The following is a 21,034-nucleotide window of genomic DNA, read 5'->3' as shown; positions in this document are numbered from 1 at the left end:
CTGAACTCATACAAGGTGATAACCCCTCTCTCTCTCTCTCTCTCTCTCTCTCTCACACACACACACACACACACACACACACGACAAAGACACATAATCCTATAGAAGCAGAAACAGAATTAAGCATCAAGTCATCAAACCTTCCCCAGTGACTCTCAAAGTGTTTGCTTCCATTCTAGTCAGAGCGCTACTTGCTAGACATCCAGTTCTGTGAGTCAAGAAAACGGACCAATTTTCTTTTCAGGGAATTCTAAACTGTATCAGCATTTGAAGCTCAGACTTCAGAGATACTGGGCCAAGGAACACTCTGAAGCTGCGTATCTGGGCTCTTCATATACACCATGTTGGCTTTATGTATTTTAATCATTTTAACATTTAATGCTTCTCAATTAAAGTGATTTCCTGGAGTAGATGCCAGGCTTAGTTTGAATATGCATTAACCATTTTCAGTATCGGTAGTTAAAGGCACCAGAGGATTTAAACAGCAATCCAGGGGGCTGTTTGGGAAAAGGTTTGGCTGAATAAAGCAGATTATAAACAATAATATATGCCTTCTCGGTTTTTTTCTTCTTTTTTGGAAGGGCTCCAACTTCACAAACAGTCCTAAAGTGCTATAAACATATTCAGGCCTAAGCTCTGAGCTCTGCAAATGTACTTTGTGAAAGGTGTGGGCGCTGCAGCTTGCCACTTTGCATCTGGGCACGCAGCAAGCATGTGTTATTTTGAGAGAGCTTTTTAGTACACAAGATGTCCATCAGAGAGAACTTCCCTTGAAAATATTAAAATGCCAGAAAGGATAACCTTCAGTACGAAAGAATCAATAAATCCTAGCTACTGGGCAAAGTGGCTGCTTCTGTGGTGCCAAGGGACCACAGAAAGGTGACTGCCATGCTCTTCAGTGTTTGCCAGCTTCTCCACAGCTCAATTCCAAAACTGATGACTGATTTCACGAATTTGGCAGAGAGGGGGAGTAGTTGCCAACCATGCAGCAGTGACCATACTTTTCATGCCCTTCTCCATGCACCAAAATGTAGCTGTCACAATACCTTAGCTGCACAATGCTTCCAGCAAACATATCTTTGGATCTAGTCTCCATGAGATGAAGAACAACTCAAACATTTTTTTGGAGTGGGAGAAGAGATTTAACGTGGGACTGCTAATTCAGCTAAGAGTTTGTCTGCCATAAAGATGGCTGTATGGAAATATAGGTGATAAACATGCCCAGTTCTGAGAAAAGGCTAGTCTGTTCTGACAGATTGTTATGTGTCCATCACTCTTATTTGTGTATGTTTTTCAGACAACTGTACAACCTTGCAAAGAAATAATAAAAATGTGGTTTAAAATGCACATCACAGGGGTGGGTGCTGAGTGGGGAGGAAACCACTTAGCAAACAAGATGGGAAATGAGCTTGCTCAGTTGTCTTTGGACAGGCAGCAGCAGGCAAAGGTAACCTGAGCAATAGCAAGAGGTAGGCACAAAGACAGAGCCACTACCATTCCACTATGAAAGATGAAACTGGGAGTAATATAGCTGTCCACCACTGCCTACATTTCATCTTCTCTGATTTATGTTCTTTAAAGCTTTGCAACCTCGTCTACACCAACCATTTCCAGTAGCATCTACACAAATACTAAAATATTTTCAGTGTAGACACTGCAGCAGTGAAGAAGTACAATGGACCTGTAACTTACTTGTACAGTGACAGAGAATGAGGGCGTAGCTGAACACTCCTATCAGTCCTAAAGGATGAAATTCTTGCAATGTTATTTATTTCTTGTGCGTGTTCAGTCAGCCAGTGGACACTGGTGGATACTACAAAGTTACCAGCATACTTACTCACTTTGCATGCCAGAGAAAAGCTTTCCTCTCTTCTGATTTTCTTTCCGCAGAGAAGTTTCTACCATATCAACTCCTCAAACTGTTCTAGCAATCCAAGCACTATAAACTGTAAGCTGCAAATCAGTAATACTTTTCTTCCTCTCTTTCTGGATTCACAGTCATTTAATATTTGATTTCATCGTGCCTTTCAAAGATGCTTTAGTCTTCACAGTTTTTTAAATAGCTCCGTCAGTTCTCTTTCAGTAACTCTAGAACATGAGGTGATCACGACAGAACAATTAAAAACACCCAAAGTAACACTCCAGAATGTTCAACACAAAATCATGCTGCCGTTTGTGCAACTGATTTCACATGAAAGGAAGAAAAAGAGCAATTCAGAAACAATTCTTTGATATCTTTTATCGTGCAAGACAGTATTTTACAGAGACAGAGGGACACACACACAAAAAGGACACTCCCATCAGTTCTCAGTCTCAAAGCAGTAGCTCAGTCTCCATGTTTTGCCTTTTTGATCTTCAGGAGTCAATAGGAAAACCCTCAATTCTTACATCTTAGATAACTCCATTGCTTCCATTACCCAATTCAAGGAAGTAGCAGTAGTGATACAGGACTAAAAAGTGAAATCTGTCATGGGAAGATCAGCTTTGTAAAGATGCTCATTTCTCCCCACCCTTTGCCCATCAGCTAGACTTTCCCTTCTTACTAGTAACTTGCATTTTGGAAAAGAGCAGATAAGTCTTGCAATTCAATCCTGTCCATATTTACTCGGGAAAACAAATCCCACAGAGGAAGCTTGCTCCTGAGTAGGCACATACAGGATTGCATTCGTAATATAGTTGCTCCCTTAAGTTAACCTCGAGATTCATGATGAAACTCTGCTTCATGCAAACCGAGCCTCAGGCTGCACAAGGCGTACAACGCTTGTGACCTATCAAAGAGGAAAGATCCCATCAGCCATGCTTGGTGGCAACCAGAAGCAGAGTAGATCTGTTCCTTTTTAATTTGGGGCTACAAAAACAGGGGTCTGTCAAGCAAATGACAAGTCACAACCTATGCCTGGGGCTGTGTTGTGCCAGGCAGGCAACACAGATACGCAGACCTGTGTTGTTCAGTGCAATATTGAATTGCTCTGTTTTCTGCTCCCAGAAATAAGCTTCTTTGCTCTGCAGATTCCAGTCTCCATACATCATGCATATTGATTATGTGGACATAGGATGATTTTATTGCAGTTTTTCGTCCATTTTGAGAGCCCTGGGCTGGGGCTACCTGCACTTCCTTGGCCTTTCGATCAAGCTTTGCCAGCCATGTGCTCCTGCAGCATGGAGGTGATCACTTTACAGTCCGTTACCTCCTCAGGCAAGTAGCCCTCTGTGTCCCGAAGAGTAGGGTCAGCTCCAGACTCCAGGAGCAGTTTCACAATGTCAGAAAACTCACAGGTGGAAGCTAGAGAGGAAAGAACAGAAAAAACACAGGTTACTTTTAAGTGGCTAACAGAACATTTGATGAGTGGTGTGTTTCAGAATTGCAGAAGCAAAGAGTTTTAAAGCCAAACGGAAAACGAAGTTGGCAAAGCAGAGAAAACTCTGCTGAAGATTGATATTCCACATCCTATCAACATGCCTAAGAACCACTATTTCAGTTTCTTAAAATGTATGTCAGGTCACAGTTTTGACAGTAGTTAGTAAGGAATGATTACTTGGATCTTGATTTATTACTAGAAAGGAATGGGATAAAAGTCTGAATCTTGGAACATGAAAAAAACCAACCAACAGAGCTCAATCTTGGAGAACACTATGGCACCTCTGCTATTAACTATAGATATTACAGCAAAATTACTTCACAGGTAGCCAGGAAAACATAGCTTGCTGAAACGAAAGAGGAGGAGGATGGAAGAGATGCAGGATATTAAATTTAAATCGTAACCTTTCAGAGGAAACATGAGACCAACCTTGACTCTGACATTTCCTGACTTTTGAGCAATCTAAAAAATGGAATTATTTTACCAGACCATTAACACATTTTTTTTAAGGCTCACCCTTATAAAAAGACAAATTGCAGGTAAGACATTTCAGGGTGTGAAATTTTTTCTAGGCAAAGGCACGGTGGCAATTGTGGCGCATAATGTCTCAATGCTGCCATCACCCACAACTCATGACCTGAAGCCTTAGGAAGAAGTGGCTAAGAGATCAAGGCCTTCCAAAAGAGGTAGTAAAGCAGTGTGTGTGTCGTCCCCCCCCCCCCCCACAGCAGATGCCTTTTGACTCTGAATGGTTTCTGAGTTGTTTGCAAATATGCCACATAATACTTCTGGCTATAGACAAAACTGCTACTTTTTCTGGATTCATAAAGGTTCATGGAACCACCTAGCATTCATAACTCTGATGGCAAAGGCCATGTCCCATGAGTATCCCTCCATTAGTGGCTTCATAGCTTGTGGAACAGAAGGCTGACTGTAGCAGCTGATATGATGCATCTGATAGTCTTCTTCTGCCCATTTTTTGGACATGTCTGCCTGATTTACAGGGGACACAAGGTGAATGAAGCAGGAAGGGAGACCACTTGGCCGAAACCTACCAATTGCAGCATAGATAATTTTACTCTCATGGCAACCTCCTATTTTTCAGCATCTGCCTTTGGCTGGGGATTGAATGCGGGTGAGCAGCTTTGAAAACTAAACTGGACAACTGAAATAATGATTGATATAAGGCAAACTGGCATGAAAAATATCTTAGAATCCAAGTCATTGTGGCTACGTCAACTTAAGGAAGTTCACAGAAGTAAAGATGCCCATTCCATCCTTCCCCAAGCAGCACACTGTGCCCCCGCAAAGTCTCTCTGTAGGGTTAAGAGGCGCCTTAGGAACCATGTAGAATGGCCCTGCATTGGGTTTGGATCCTAAGATCTAATTTAAGGGAGCCCACTGAAGGAAAGTTTCTGTCTCTTCTTGACAGTAGCCCCTGCACCCCACCCTAGATTGTTTGAGGCCTCTTGTCTCCTCCCTGAAAGGCTTTAGGCAGAGGATTGCAAGTGCACTCTGTATGTAAACTTATATTGTGATCCAAGGCACTGTAAGTATCTCCCATGCAAATTTCCCTGTGCTAGCATTATTGGGATGAGAGAGTAAAACTCCAACCAGGCCACTGCTACATAAGAACTGGCTCTGCATTGATCTTTATTTGAATTTGAGCAGTAGATGAGCACTGATTTCTTCACAAAGAAACTGGAATGAAATTTCAACAGCACTTTTCCTGTAGAGGTGATTAATATGGTTCTATTCTCTCCTTCCTTAAAATAGAGAAGTAGGAAGTACAACGCTAAAGAAGCTTCCAATTGCCAAAGAGATGAGATGCAAAAATATTACAAATCAGAACTTGCCTGTAGTCCTGGAGAAAAGACGGGAAGACTGTAATGCATTAGAGCCAGGAATATTAAGTGAAATGTTGTACAATAGGTTTGTGTATTGTAGCTCATACTGGATAGAATTATGAATTGCACACTAGACTAATGTAACACCATAGGCCCACTCTCACTCACACTGGAGAGGAAGCCTTTGCTTAGCCTGAAAGCATGATGGCTTTGGCTGGAAGATTTACCCGAAAGCAACTTTGAAACTGAAATTTCCAGTGGGAGCTAAACCTTCAAGAAGCCTCTCTGTTGAACACTAATTACTGTTTTTAATTATATTTCAAATCAGCACATTAGTGGTGTACTTCTTTTTGCAATTAGGTGTAGTAATTAGAAAGTATCTTGAATGTTTTGTTGCCTTCCTCAGCTGACACAGCGGGGGAGAGGAAGCAAAGGTTTAATTAAAATAGGACAGCGGCACATTTGGAGGTTATTTAAAGAACAATTTTAGCATTTTAGGAGCTTATGCTAGGCAAAAAATCATTTATCTGTCTGGGCTGGAGCTGCTAACCACATCTGGCAAAAAGCTCTCAAACCAAATACTCCAGGATCTTGCAAGCCAAGGCTTGTGTTAGCCTTGTGCCTAGGATTGTGGCCCCATTCCCCATGTGAAGACAACCCAGACTGCTTCCCCAACTCATCCACCTACCCGCCACCTTGGGTGGCAAAACAAAATTGCCCCTGTGAGACAGGAATACACAGATGACCCACAAGAAGCTGTGCCATTCCTCAGAGCTAGCAAGGGAGTGACAGGATGAACTGTGTAGTCCTACTGCCCTGGCAACAGGGAAGCAATCCATCTACAGGACATTTTCTGAGAAGCTAGGAAACGTCCTCATTACCTGGTGGTACAATATAAGGCAGAAGAAGGTGGGAGATCTTTGTTCCACTTCTGGAAGAAAAAGCTAACTGGGTGCAGAACTAGGCTGGTTAAGCCCCTCTCTGCCAGAGGCTGTTTTTAAGCCCACATGTTGGGCGTAGGGTAGCTTAAATGTGCTTTACCTAGTATAGATTTATCAGCTGCTGAACAGCTCAAAACCAGGGAAGGGACCAATATTATACCCCTGCCCGCAAACAGACCGTTCTGGGTCTCTCTTTTTCAGGAGATACAGTATTACTCATCTCCAGTAGAAGCAGCTGAACAGTTAAAACAGATCAGGGCTTACTGATCCCATCACACTAAAAGAAGCCACAATGCTGTTCTTCAAATTAAGGGCCAAACGCTTGAGTAGAGCCAAAGGTTTTCTGCCTGGTGCCAAAAAATAAAGCATGCTTCCCTGGGGAGAGCATTCCACAAGTGGGTTGTCAGCACCAAAAAGGCAAGGTCTTATGTTACTACCCCCCAAACCTCCCATGGAAGGGTAGCAGATGAAGAAGGGCCTCAGACGATGATCACAGGGTCTAGGTTGGTTCATGTGGGGAGAAGTGGTTCTTGGGTCCTGAGCCACATAAGGCTCTTTGAACCAACACATTGAATTGAGCCAGCAAACAATTTGGTAGCTAGTGCAGTTGTGCCAGAATCAATGTTACATGCTAAGAATGTCCTGCGCTGGGCAACAAATTGGTGAAGTTGCTTGGAAATCAATCTCCTGGAAAGGCTGTAATGGAAGGAACCCTGAACAAGAACAATGGTCCAGGCCCAATAGAGAGATCTGTGCAATCTGAAGTCTGACCCACGCTTTTGTTGAACACCATGCTATGCTTTGCGGAATACGGACAAATTTCCATGTGTTGGGAGTTCTAGGAAGAGATGAGAACACAAGGGTGTTATTAAATGCTTGGAGGAATTCTCAGGTGGGTTCAAGAACGATCCAAGATGTCATTTCTCATAGTGAGGGGCCCTTGGAAATCTGTGCGCTTTCAAAAAAGGGTTGAAAAACACGAGAACCTACTTCACATGAAAAGGCAGAGCAAGGTGGCCCAGTTGATAGCGCACTTTGATTTCGATTTGGATTCAATCCTCCATTCTTCCACAGGTATAACTGGCGACCTTGTGCAAATCATTCTCTAAACACTGCAGTTTTAGATTTATGAAAATGTAAGTAAAAGTGACCTACTTCATAGGATTGTGGCAAGGAGGGAAGAGATTGGAGAGATTGCATGGTGTATTAGAATTACTATATTGGCAATAAATAGATCTCGGTGGTAGTAGGAACCTTTACAGCTGACAAAATTAATTATGGTTGGGATCAGCCCATAAAAAAGAGGCAGGTATAACCTTAAAGATGCACAACTCAATCCTTGACATGTTTACTTGGAACCCCCTCCCACTGTGTTCAAGGGGCCTTACTCCAAGTACAATGGCAGAAGACTGCAGCCTTCATTGATTAATCTGATTAATCAACAAGGGAATTTTTTAAATCAGTATGGCTACAAGTTAATAGCTCTTTTTTCAGCTCTTTTGGTTCCAGGGTTACCATAAAAGGGAAAATATTAAAAGATTGCATTTTGTTCTAACAATGAGTGACATTTTATATAGTTTCTTTCAGCACTGTATAAAATAACCTATATTAAAATTGTGTTAACATTTTGTTTATTTTACTCAATGCCATTTTAACCATTTGGCAGCCCAAAACGAGCAAGCATTAAGTAGTGGCAGGGTAGTTATCTCAATTATATTTCCAAACAAACCAAAACAAAGAAAGCCAGACATTAATCCAGCCTCCAAATGTCACCATCTTTCAACAGGAGCCTCCATAGTAAGTAAAGTGGGGGCAGCTGCAGCACTACTTGAAAATAGCCTCCTTGCTTCTACAACAATGGCACCAGGGATCCTTTACAAACGGAGGTGTCGTGTGGACAGATATTTGGCATTTCTGAGGAGGGGCCCAATGTGAGACAATGTGTTGCCACTGCACCGGGAAACCCAAGAGGGCCTCAAGCCCACCTCTAAAGAGTGCAAAATTTCCCCTGGAGATTAGAACAGCTGTTGGATTTACAGCACATCCTGGGAACGTCTATTTATCAAGCACCAGGGAGGCAGCCCTGACACAGGCACAGGTGAAGATGAATTTTCATTCAGCACAGTTTGCCTTCCAAGTCCATTAATCCTCAGGGTTTTCATGATGGATTTCTCCTTTTATTATTTATTTTCACTCCAGCATCCCCTCCCACTGCCCTGCAACAGCGCAAAAAGAGCAGAGCAGATGGTGTTTCAACAAGGAAGAAAGAACCCGGGAGGATACAGAGAGCCAGCCCACGCTACAGTCAGGTGACTTCAAGTCCAAGGAGAAACCTTGATTTCCTCTGGGAGACACAGAGCCAATCGTTTGAGCATTCCCTGAGGGAAACAAGTGTGTGCATGGGGGGAAGCGGCGGGAGGGGGGGAGAAGGTCTTAAAGAGGGAATTTAAGGCTAGCAAGCCATTCATGAGGGAGACCACACACATCCTAGCCTTTTCAAAGACACAGTGCTAGCGCTGACCATTCAGTGACAGGGGCACCAATAACCAGAAGATATTGGACGGAAGGGGGTGGGTCCCTTTAGGCAGACCATTTGAGGGTAACATACTGGGGAGCTGTCCTTCATTTAACCTCCGAATGGCTCTGACCCGTGTTTAATCAGAACAAACCAGGATTTATAACCCATCTAAGGATGCAGCTTGACACTTTCTGTAATCACAAGAGCTGCTGAGGCAAGGACAGCTGTCAGGCCAAACATCCTCATCAAAAGATAGATAAACTCAGATTCTATTTCACCATCCTTACTGTAAAGGGATTTGGCTAACTACTTGGTTTGTTGTACAGCTGCAGCAAAGGAGGGGGGAAGGATGCCCATAGACAAGAGGTTTGTGTCTACAATCAAGTCTTCGTTACAACGAATGACTTTATTATGCAGTCCAAGGAATGAATAAATAAATAAGGATTTTTCAGGAGAGCGCAGGCCTGAGCAAGTCACAATGATTAATTGAACAAACAAGATATTGTCAGGCTTCAAGTAATGTTTGATTAGTGCTATTGGAGGTGGTAACAAAGAAAACAGGATACAAGGATACAGGCAGTGAACTCAAATGGTAAGAACCCAACATTGTTCCTTGCTGATAAACAACAGACACCCCTTGGGTGTATTAGCCACATCAGACTTTATTATACTGAAAGGATAATAAAAGGAAATAGAAGCATTCTGTCTCAAACAACAGAAGACTCCCCTGAATTCTTGGAACTCACTTTTTTCACTATAAAATGTTTCTGAATAATAAAACTGTGCATAATGGAATTCAGTGAAAACAGGTCTGGTGAATCTAACAACATCCCACTCTCTGTTACTACCTTATTTGGAGGGGAAAATATGGTTTTGTTTCCTGGCGTGGAACGTTATTACACATATATTTGCACATACCCTCATAAGTCTTCAGCTGCCTAGATTCTATTACAAAATTAAAAGCAAACTAATGAGAAGCATTAGATGAATATTCAAGTCAATAGAATGCTGTATCTTATTTTGACCTATCTTTTCTGACAATACCTTTACGCTACCTTGTATTTAAGCACTCACAAAGGAAGCCTCCTCCTCTGGACCCAACAGAGAAACGCAGTGAACTGCTGTGGAGGGATGAAGCAATCTGCTACTCCTTTGCCAGTTCACAGCAGGCTAGCAAAACATTTTGTAGGCTAGTAATTTTGCAGACTTATTCACGAGGCTGACTTATCTGGAAAGACCAGAGGAGGGTGACCAGAATGGCAAAGGGTCTAGAAACCAAGTCCTATGACAAATCATTGGAAGAGCGATATGCTTTGCCTTGAGAAGCTTCAGGGGAGACATGGAAGCAGTCTTCATATACAGTGGTACCTCGCAAGACGAATGCCTCGTAAGACGAAAAACTCGCAAGACGAAAGAGTTTTTCGTTTTTTGAGTTGCTTCGCAAGACAAATTTCCCTATGGGCTTGCTTCGCAAGACGAAAACGTCTTGCAAGTTTGTTTCCTTTTTCTTAAAACCGTTAATACCCAGGGTGCATTCAGGGGGTGCAGTTGCGACTTGACTTCGAGGAGCAACTCATAGCATGCGGTGTGGTAGCCTTTTTTGAGGTTTTTGAAGACTTTGGTGATTTTTGAAGCTTTTCCAAAATCCGTGCTTTGCAAGACGAAAAATTCGCAAGACGAAAAAACTCGCAGAACGAATTAATTTCGTCTTGCGAGGTACCACTGTATCTGAAAGGCTGTCATGTAGAAGATGAGGCAGGCTTTCCCTCTGTTGTCTTAGTGGGAAAGTCTAGAACAATGGGTGGAAACTGAAGGGAAGTGGATTTTGGCTAAAGATTCAGGAAAAACCTCTTAATGGTAAGAGCTGTTCAATTGCAGAACAGATTGGCTTGGGAGGTGGGTGAGCTCTCCTTAGCTGGAGGTGTTTAAAGAGGCATTTAAACAGGCAGGGCAGCCATATGACAGGGGTGCTATTGTTGCATCCTGCACTACAAATCCTGCACTGAGCAGCGGGTTAGAATAGTTGTCCTCAAAGATTCCTTCTAACTCTATGATTCTATTTTAGAGGCTGACTGAGTAAAGTTTAAGTTACCAAAAGATCCATCAATGGTCATTAAAGAACAAAACACCTATGGTATTTGAAGCCATTTCCCTCATTCATGCAGTATTAGTATTCACTTTGTAGCAGGCTTAAGAGAGACAAACTTAACGAGTCACAGCTTGGAAAGCAATGTTTCCTGGTTTGAACAACTTATTACAAGTTGCTAAGCAGGCCTTTACTTCTGTTACATGTAGCTGTCTTGGGTATCATTTATTTACTCTACCAGATAATGTAGGTTAATAGGCAAATATGCTCACTCACTGCTTACCGTAATGCAATGCTGTTTGGCCTTCATCATCCTGGGGGGAAAAGAGAGAACTAGATTTAGTTTTATCCACACATATGCATTTTAAAAGAAAGGCATGATTTTCTCTACTTCTTGGGTATAATCGTACAGGGAACATCTCCATGCCACATTGAGAACAGCTTCACTGGCTCCCTGTCTGTTTCTATGAGCAATTGAGAGTGCTGGTTTTAACCTTTGAAGCCCTAAACATTTTGGGACCCAAGTCCCTTATGGATCACCTTTCCTCACAAGGGCCTGCCTTCATATTAATGGTGATCCCCCAAGGCTCAAGAGATTAGACCAGGCTTCCTCAACCTCGGCCCTCCAGATGTTTTGAGACTACAATTCCCAGCATCCCTGACCACTGGTCCTGCTAGCTAGGGATCATGGGAGTTGTAGGCTGAAAACATCTGGAGAGCCAAGGTTGAGGAAGCCAGGATTAGACTTTTTCCAATAGAGGCATCCCATCTTTGGAACTCTTCCCCCAGAGAGACTCATCTGGCACAAAGTTTGTTCTCTTTTTGACACCAACATCTTTTTATTATTGCAGGCACTTAAAAGAATTTATTCATGCTGGCATGCTTTATTGTTACGGTTTATCATTTTATAGACTTTATTGCTTATAGGTTTTGACTGTCTCTGTAAACTGTCCTGTGAATTCTTTTCCTGATTGAACAACAGGGTGTAAAATATAAAAAAACAAAATAAAATGCCACTTGACTTACATTCCTGTGCATAATTTGTTTAATGAGATACAAAATCTGCAGCTAAAATTTACAGTAGAGATGATTTTAGCTGAATCCTTATCTTTTCAACGTGGGTGATAGTGACAAACAGATCTGCTTAAACTCAAGTGACACAAGCAACACAGGTGATGCAGTACTGTAGCTGGAGCAGCCCCAGCTTTTGTGGGGACTAGGATAACTTTTTGCTCTCCCATGCTCTTACACATTGGCTGTTAAAGAGCCCCTGCCTCCTTCTTGGCTAAACAGTAATTGAAACCTGTGTGGTAGAGCTGAACCCAAGGCCTCACACCAGGTTCTTGCTTCAGCCCCCCCCCCCCCCAGACAGACAGCAGGGTTCCCTGCAACTTGGCACTTGATACCCACTGACCCACCGGTGCTAAAACAGATCTTTGAACCACAGCCTCAAGCTCAACATTCATAGAATAGGTTGCAAGGTGCTGGGTTGTGCGACCTTACATTAACATGGGTCTTGAAACAACCTCCTCACCATCAGAACTTGGTTCACTTACAGGTCTGAATGAAGCAAAACAAGAGGCAAAGCCTCAAAGAGGAGTTGGAAGACACATTTATGAACAATAATCGTCTTAGGCTTCAATCCAATACAGCCAGTGGGCATTTTAGGTACGTCCAATTGACAAGAGATCAATGACACACAGGTCCTTTTGGACCCAGAAGAGGGCGGAACAGGGGCAGGGCAGAGCATGGTTATGCACACTCCATGGACATGCGTGGGTGCCAGGAACGAAATGGTCACCACCTGTACATACTTATCTGGAAGCAAGTCCTTTTGAACTCAAAGCACTCTGATAGGAGATAGAACCTTAATCTTGAGCCCCAGTGGATGATTATCAATCACCAAAATTTGTTGGGTATTTTGGTTTTCCTAAGCCTTTACATGTCTATAAAGACTGAACTTTCAGTATTGTTTTTATTTTTGTTTTCTTCCCTCAGTGCTGCTCTGTTTCGACCATCTTCTTAGCCAGACAAGCTTTTGGCATCAAGGGTGCCATTTAGATCAACCTGGGGCCCTCTAGGTGCTGTTATTTCCCAGCCAGTTTAATTCAATGGTCAGAGATGATGGGCACTCTAGTTCAACAACATCTGGGGACCCAAGGATGAACGACACTGGTCCAGACTACAGTACCAGCATGCCTGAACACTGTCAGCACAGGCCTTTCCCTCCTCATTAGGCTCTATAAACCCTTGGTATCAAAGCCCATCCCTCTGTCTGCACATTTCATCTTGAGGGCGAAGACTCTGATACTTTGGCCCTACTTTCTTCTCTCAGATTATCACATCTGCCTAATTTCATAGAACCACAGAACTGTAGGTTTGGAAGAGTCATTTGGTCCAACCCCCTGTAATTCAGGAATCAGAGCTAAAGAATCCCTGACAGATGGCCATTCAACCTCTGCTTGAAAACCTCCAAGGAAGAAGAGTCCACCACCTCCCAAGGGAGTCCGTTCCACTGTCAAACAGCTCTTGTTCTTGCACTTGCTCTGACTTCTGACCCCTACTGTGCCCCACTTCAGCAGTTCTCAAATCTCAGCCTTCACAATGCTGTCTTAGGCTCTTTAAAGTACCTTCTTTACACAGTGTATAGTTAAACTATGGAACTCACTCCTACAGGAGGCACTAATGGCCACTAACCTAGATTGCTTTAAAAGAGGATTAGACAAATTCATGGAGGAGAGAGCTACTGATGGCTTCTAGCTGTGATGGCTATGCTCAGCTTCCACAGTTGGGAGGTAGTAATGATTCCGAATACTAACTGGAAACCACAAGAGGGGAAAGTGCTCTTGTGCTTGAATCCTGCTTGCAGGCTTCCTATGGGCACCTGGCTGGCCGCTGTGATAAGTTGCTAGAATAGATGAGACACTGGCCTAATCCAGCAGACTTTTCTTATGTTCTTATGAATCCTAGTCTACCTTTTCTGGAAGCTGACTTGTCCAGTTTTGGCTATTCCCTCACCTCTTGACCTTTGGACTCTGTTCTGTCTTTGCTGGAACTTGACTTTGCATCATATGATCACACCAGACTGGGAGCTGGGCACCCTGCAACTTGCCACTCAGCACAAAAAAGCTGGTTACTATATTTTATACTGGATAAAAGCGCTACAGATCATGGAAGGAACTATGGTCGATTTCCCATTGTACGAAAAGTACATACAATAAAACAGATGCAATTCTATTAACCTGAAGTGAACAGCTTAAAAGTTTTGATGATTAACGGGTATATAAATCCTGCTAAATAATAAATAGTAAGTGCCGATGGTAAAAACGCAAGGGAATAAAACTCTAAAATTATTACACCTGTGGCCATATGCTCACTGGAAAGTTACAGATAGGTAGCCGTGTTGGTCTGCCATAGTCAAAACAAAACAAATTCCTTCCAGTAGCACCTTAAAGACCAACTAAGTCAGTTCTTGGTATGAGCTTTCGTGTGCATGCACACTTCTTCAGATACACCAACTAAGTCAGTTCTTGGTATGAGCTTTCGTGTGCATGCACACTTCTTCAGATACAGTGTGTATCTGAAGAAGTGTGCATGCACACGAAAGCTCATACCAAGAACTGACTTAGTTGGTCTTTAAGGTGCTACTGGAAGGAATTTGTTTTGTTTTCACTGGAAAGGTTAGCTTTGTACGTCGAAGAAGGTAAGTTCCCTTTGGCTTTTGTAACAAATATGAAAAGCCTCCACCACCAGGCAAGGACCAAGGCCCTTGAACCAGAGGAGTCTTTAGCATCTACCCCTGATCAGCTACTGCTGCAGAGCAGCAGACACCATAAGCAGTGGTAAAGAATGAGCCCCTTCAGGTGAATGCCTCCCCCGCCCCATTCTTTTGTGCTATACCTATGTGCTACCTATGGCAGTGACCCCTTCATGCTTCTCCATTTAGCATTGTTGCTACTTGTGACTGCTGGGTCAGACACCCTTCTCCTGCATCGAAGCAACCTTCTAAGAGAACACTGAATCCGGAACAGTAATAAAAGATTACTATCAAGGGTTCGCATGAAGCTGAATGCTAGCTAAAGAGTTTGTGCTGTGTTAGCGATCATATATATTCTCCACATGACAAAATTTTAATCTAGCAAAGCTGAAGAGGCTGCTACAGAAATGCCCATTAAGGATTTCCAACTGCCTACAGAGAGCTACATCCTTGGATTTTACTGCCCGAAATTCCGTGTCTAATGGGCACCTATCTACTGCGTGCTGGACAGAGACTCTGCTCAACTCCAGAGTGAGAAAATCTAATTCTTAATCCTTAGAAATTTCAGCATGAAAACTCATTAGGAGAAGAGTGCCCTAAGTAAGTGTCACCACTTCAGTTGAAAGGAAATAACATGATTGTCACCTACATAATTCTACTGGTCTTCCTGAAAGGCTCATTGGCCCACAAGAAAGCAAGTCACACAAAAACTAAGCTCTTCAGATTCATGCATGCTAGCACTGTACCACTACACAAAATGGATTATATAAATATCCCTAAATTGCCCTAAACTTTTGGAATGCAAGAGGTTGTTCACATTAGGGTTTTTTATGTTTAAAAAAGCGTGGAATAGTGCAGCAACACAGTTTTCCATGTGTAGCCCTGATAAATTGTCTCTGGGCAACTACTGCGGGAAATTTCCAGTCCTACTGTAAAAATGCACCTATAAATAAGCAAATGGAACAGAGTGACAACATTTGATCTTTTTTTCTTGGAAATTGAGCAAGATAATTAAGTTTCATTTCAAGTTACTAAGCAAGAAGAGGGAATATTTGCCACAGTTATTTATACTCTGCTCTGTTCCAGCATGAATTACTGCCTAAATGTAGCTCATTTGGGGCTGTACCTATCAACAAGAACTAAGGACAACTGAAATATGGGGGAAATGGTTAATTGATCATGATTTTATATTTCACATTTCTTCACACTAGGAGTCATTATGTCCATACCGAGGCCGAGTTCTTGCATTACACCGATCTTGGAAGCGCATCCAATAAGTTGTTCGCATCAGCTCTCAAACTGTCATCCATTTTAAAGATGGCTGGCAATATGAAGCTTCTGTTGCCTTACATCACATTAAATTAACAGCAACTCACAAGCAAACAAACAAACATGGCTTCTAGGGATAGATGAATCTGTCAAGTTTAGTTTCTCATTGTTCCAGTCTTTAGTCTAACACATTTCTGTATCAGTTTGTGATTTTTCTTTGTAAAAAAGCTGCCATGAAAATTCATCCAAATTTAAGGGAGGATTTCTCATAAAATGCACAATTTTGCAAACAATTTTCACCAATGCATGCATTTTTATACATACTTTCCCCTCCGCTTGCTTGGTACCATGTTTTTTGTTTGGAGAACAGCATTGCAAATTTTAGATAAGTGAAAACTTTTGAAGATTTATCCACACATTTTGTGGGGAAGAATGAATTAGGCAGGTCTGGATTTAAAATGGGAACCAAACCAAATTTCTCCTCCATTCCTAATAGTTTCCTTATTAGGTTCCATGTAATCTGCTGTTGCCCACGAGTGTGGACCTAAGGACAATTAAAAGATGAAGGTTTCATAAATAACTCCCGATGGAAGAAATAATGGATATTCATGTGAACTACAACCAGGGTGAAAACATAAAACATGGGAATCTTTGATCTCATTTATTTGACAATGGTTAACGCCAAAACTAAAATACTGCAAGGAGTAAGAGGGAGGCCAGCACAATGCAGGAACAAAATAATTTTTAGGAATCTTGCTCTCCACTCTCAGCACCAGATAATTAAAGCACTGCTACACTGACATAGTCATACCTCAGGTTGAATGTGCTTCGGGTTGAGCGTGTTCGAGTTGCGCTCCGCGACAACCTGGAAGTAACGGAGCGCGTTACTTCCGGGTTTTGCTGCTCGTGCATGTGCAGACACTCAAAATGACATCATGCACATGCGCAGAAGCGGCGAAAATCGACGCGTGTGTGCGCAGATATGCCGTCTCTAGCTATGTTTACTTCTGGATATGAACGGGGTCCCGGAACGGATCCAGTTTGCATCCCGAGGTACCACTGTGTTTCTTTCTTTTTTTAACTTTAATTTTTATTGAAGCGAGTCAAAGAAAGATAAAGGTAAAGGGACCCCGGACTGTTAAGTCCAGTTGCAAACGACTCTGGGGTTGCGGTGCTCATCTCGCTTTACTGGCCGAGGGAGCCAGCGTTTGTCTGGAGACAGCTTCCGGGTCATGTGGCCAGCATGACTAAGCTGCTTCTGGTGAACCAGAGCAGCACACGGAAACGCCATTTACCTTCCCACCGGAGCAGTATCTATTTATCTACTTGCACTTTGACATGCTTTTGAACTGCTGGGTTGGCAGGAGCAGGGACCGAGCAATTGGAGCTCACCCCAACGCGGGGATTCGAATCGCCGACCTTCTGATCAGCAAGCCCTAGGGTCTGTGGCTGAGTACTTAAGACCATTAGGAGTCAAATTTCACGTTATACTGTGAATAAGGAGTCCTGTGTATATTTGTTGTACGATATATATGATAAAAGGGACGCGGGTGGCGCTGTGGGTTAAACAGCGTGATGGGGTGAGCTCCCATTGCTCGGTCCCTGCTCCTGCCAACCTAGCAGTTCGAAAGCACGTCAAAGTGCAAGTAGATAAATAGGTACCGCTCCAGCGGGAAGGTAAACGGCGTTTCCGTGTGCTGCTCTGGTTCGCCAGAAGCAGCTTAGTCATGCTGGCCACATGACCCGGAAGCTGTACGTTGGCTCCCTCGGCCAATAAAGCGAGATGACCACCGCAACCCCAGAGTCGGTCACGACTGGACCTAATGGTCAGGGGTCCCTTTACCTTTTTATATATGCTAAAATCCCACCAAACACCGTAGGTTTTTTTAGGATCCTCTGAGCATTTTGTGACACGTAATTTATGAGTTATCTTTTCAACTTGTGCTAAATGCCACATTTTTATACCAAGGTGGAAGCTGCAAGTCCTGTAAGGTTTTTCTATTTGGAGCAAGTTAAGTTCTGGTGGGCACCAGAATCCACGTCAAGAGCTCCTGAGAGTTGAACCCCTGCAGTTGATTGTCCCATAGATTTAGTAAACAAATCTGCAGTGAAGTTGGAATAAGATATCTGAGTAATTTGCTCATTTGCTGGCAGTCCCATCATAGGTGGAAAAAGAAGATAGGAACAAGGTCCTACTAGAGAAGAAACCTTCTTACTAGTACAGGAAGAAAGGATGCATTTGCAGCAACAAGTTGCCCTGAGGAGTTATTACAGTGGAAGGGCAGTGCTGGATCCAGGAATCCCCCAGGCACTTTATGTGATCAGATAAAGTCTCAGAGACTTTACCAGCATCACTGGAATTTTCTCTGGTTTTTAACCGCATTCTCCAAATACCTTTGCAGATCGCCACTTCTGAATACTTTGTTTAAAATACAGAGAGCTCGGTGTCATGACACCCAAATACAAAGCAATGGATGGTCTCATATGGGAGCTAGACATTAGTGATAGCACCAAACAGTGAAGAAACTTACATGTCAACTGCAAGAAGCTGACATAGCCTCTCCGATAATCACCCTTTGAGTCCTATTAGAGAAAATGAGAAAGCACACTCCTTCCACAAAAACTACATTAATTTAGGATCGGAAGCAAACTTGATCATCTCACTACTTCACCTTGACTCCAATCATTTGTGAAGAAACCAAACACCTAATACAGATCCTTGGAAGATCCTAGTTCTTACTCTCCTGGTTTGTGAGAAATGTCAATTTCATCTTATGCTCTGTTTGGAGTTGTTTAAACTACTACTAATACCTACGAGGAGCTACCTTCTTATCCCATGACTCCCAAGTTTACTTTAATAAGGGACATGTCAAAGGCTTATTTAAAGTCCATGTATATAATATCTAACCAGATCAGTCTTATCCATATTTGTTGTTCCATCTGTCCTTGAGGAAAAGAAGAAGCAACAGCCAGTGTGGGACTCCCATCTTCATTCACTGCTACTCTCACCAGCTGGGCTCCTCCTCGCCACTGACAGAGGTCACCAGTTCCTCCTGCCTTGTGACAAAGAGTAGCAAGACCATCTGTTGCAGGGGTGACTGCATCAACTGAGCACCTGTGAACCTATATGATGCAATGGGATTGACAAGAAGCCAACAGATGATGATGATGATGATGATGATGATGATGAAGAACAGATTTCAGCTAGACCCCACCCTGTTATATCAGCAATTTCCAGCTGCATTACAGTCACTTTCAGGAAGAATAGTATCGTAGAACTGTAGAGTAGAAAGGGACCCAGAGGCTCATCTCGTCCAACCCTCTGCAATGCAGGGATCCTGCCCACAGCCCACCCTGGCTGGGCTCAAACCACCAACCTTCGGGTTACCAGACACAGTGACCCATTGTACCACAAGGATCAATGATCAGCAGTTTTCAGGGGCCACCAATGCTTGTTTTTGAAATGAACAGCCCACCTCCATCCAAAGGCATTAATGTAAGCACCTTATACCATTAAGAATTTAGTGTCTGAGTTTGCTTGTTCTCCTTTCCCCCATTCTTTTTTCCTTATGTGTCATGTTTTTTAGAAGGTAAGCCTGAGGACTGTGCTATTTTTATAGAAAGTCACTCTGGGTGAAAAGTGGAGTATAATGTCTATAACTAGACACAGAACTTTAAAAGATAGGTGATTAATGACTTCTATCTAGGAAAAGACTGCAGGCTAATTCGTTTGTAGCTTCCTGAATTCTTTTTTAAATGTTAGTGTTTCATTGCTGGCTTTCTGAGCCTCTGCTATAAAGGCTGGTGCTGGAGGAAAGTTGATTTGTTTTGTTAACAGAGCAGAGAAAGAGGGCAGTCATAAGGGAAGCAGTGAATTGGTCAGGGAGATGGTGGACAGCTACCTTATACTGGACACCTAGGAGGTAGGGAGCAAGATACAGTGGTGCCTCGCAAGACGAAATTAATCCGTTCCGCGAGTCTCTTCGTCTTGTGGTTTTTTCGTCTTGCGAAGCACGGCTATTAGCGGCTTAGCGGCTATTAGCGGCTATTAACGGCTTAGCGGCTATTAAGAGAAGAGTTTGGATTTGATATCCCGCTTTATCACTACCCGAAGGAGTCTCAAAGCGGCTAACATTCTCCTTTCCCTTCCTCCCCCACAACAAACACTCTGTGAGGTGAGTGGGGCTGAGAGACTTCAGAGAAGTGTGACTGGCCCAAGGTCACCCAGCAGCTGCATGTGGAGGAGCAGGGAATCGAACCCAGTTCCCCAGATTACGAGTCTACCGCTCTTAACCACTACACCACACTGGCTTAGCGGCTTTAAGAAAAAGGAAACAAACTCGCAAGACGAAACGTCTTGCGAAGCAAGCCCATAGGGAAATTCGTCTTGCGGAACGACTCAAAAAACGGAAAACTCTTTCGTCTTGTGAGGCATTCGTCTTGCGAGGTACCACTGTACAGCAGCCTGAAGTTATTTCCTTGGCACTAAGCAGAGCCTTATTCGCAAAGAAATCAAGGGAACTAGGAAACAGATGCAGCTGGTGGGGCACATATGAAAAGGAAGGACTCTCCTTCCTCCATGACTCTCCGCGTTCAGAGGGGAGCCAGGAATCTCAGAGGAAACAAAATCAGAAGGTAGGTGGAGATTAGGAGATTCTTCAACTTGATCCAAGTGCATATACACCCTTGTTGGACTTTGCCACCTGGCAACCGGCAAGAACAGCTGTCTGACTTTATGCAGATTCAGTCTTCTTCATCTACATAGCCTTGCCTCCTCAGCTGCCTACTTATTCAGAGGACTCATTTGGGAATCCACAAATGTGACTAAGGGAAAAGAGAAGTGGGCTGCCCAGATGGCAGGGGTTCCTATATTGTACTTCATTTATTACACTTAAACTCTGCTGTTCTTCTGAAGAACACAGAAGTGGTTTCCAGGTAGTCTGAAACAGAGATAGCTGGCAGGGCTTCAGCAGTTGGAAAACATAATGCGCCTTCAAAGGAGTTCTCTGTGTGTCCTAATTAAACCTGTTTCTGTGCAGGGAGGTTAAATTCACATATTCGGACCTATCAGCGTATCGAAACTACATTCAACGGATGAGGAACTAGCTAGCTCCTTCTTAAGCAACATTTCAAATGCAAACATTTTATCAACAGGCACCTGATGTGGTGCAATCTAAGCTGATAATTCACCCCCTCCCCCCAAAAAGCACCAAGTTCTCTAAAACATAAAGGATCCAAGCTGTATGACAATTGTGCT

General features: G+C 43.0%; 1 protein-coding gene and 1 long non-coding RNA gene across 2 annotated transcripts in view; one reads left to right on the top strand and one right to left on the bottom strand.

The window, feature by feature from the left end:
* Positions 1-2,224: 2,224 nt before the first annotated feature.
* ACBD6 (acyl-CoA binding domain containing 6) overlaps positions 2,225-21,034 on the bottom strand; it is a 100,211-nt gene continuing 81,401 nt past the window's right edge. Inside the window, exons 7-8 of the mRNA XM_081865184.1 lie at positions 11,035-11,065; positions 2,225-3,283 (exon numbers count right to left, since the gene is read on the bottom strand). Of these exons, the coding sequence (XP_081721310.1) occupies positions 3,129-3,283; positions 11,035-11,065 (186 nt within the window). The 3' untranslated portion in view covers positions 2,225-3,128. The remainder of the gene's footprint in view (positions 3,284-11,034; positions 11,066-21,034) is intronic.
* On the top strand, positions 3,290-10,018 carry LOC309343552. The gene is made up of 3 exons (XR_014157333.1): positions 3,290-8,245; positions 8,347-8,456; positions 8,992-10,018. It is a non-coding gene; the product is annotated as an uncharacterized lncRNA (long non-coding RNA).

The sequence above is a fragment of the Podarcis erhardii genome (assembly GCF_964252035.2).
Source record: "Podarcis erhardii genome assembly, chromosome: 6".
Taxonomy (NCBI): Eukaryota; Metazoa; Chordata; class Lepidosauria; order Squamata; family Lacertidae; genus Podarcis; species Podarcis erhardii.
This window is presented reverse-complemented; position numbering and strand designations above follow the sequence as displayed.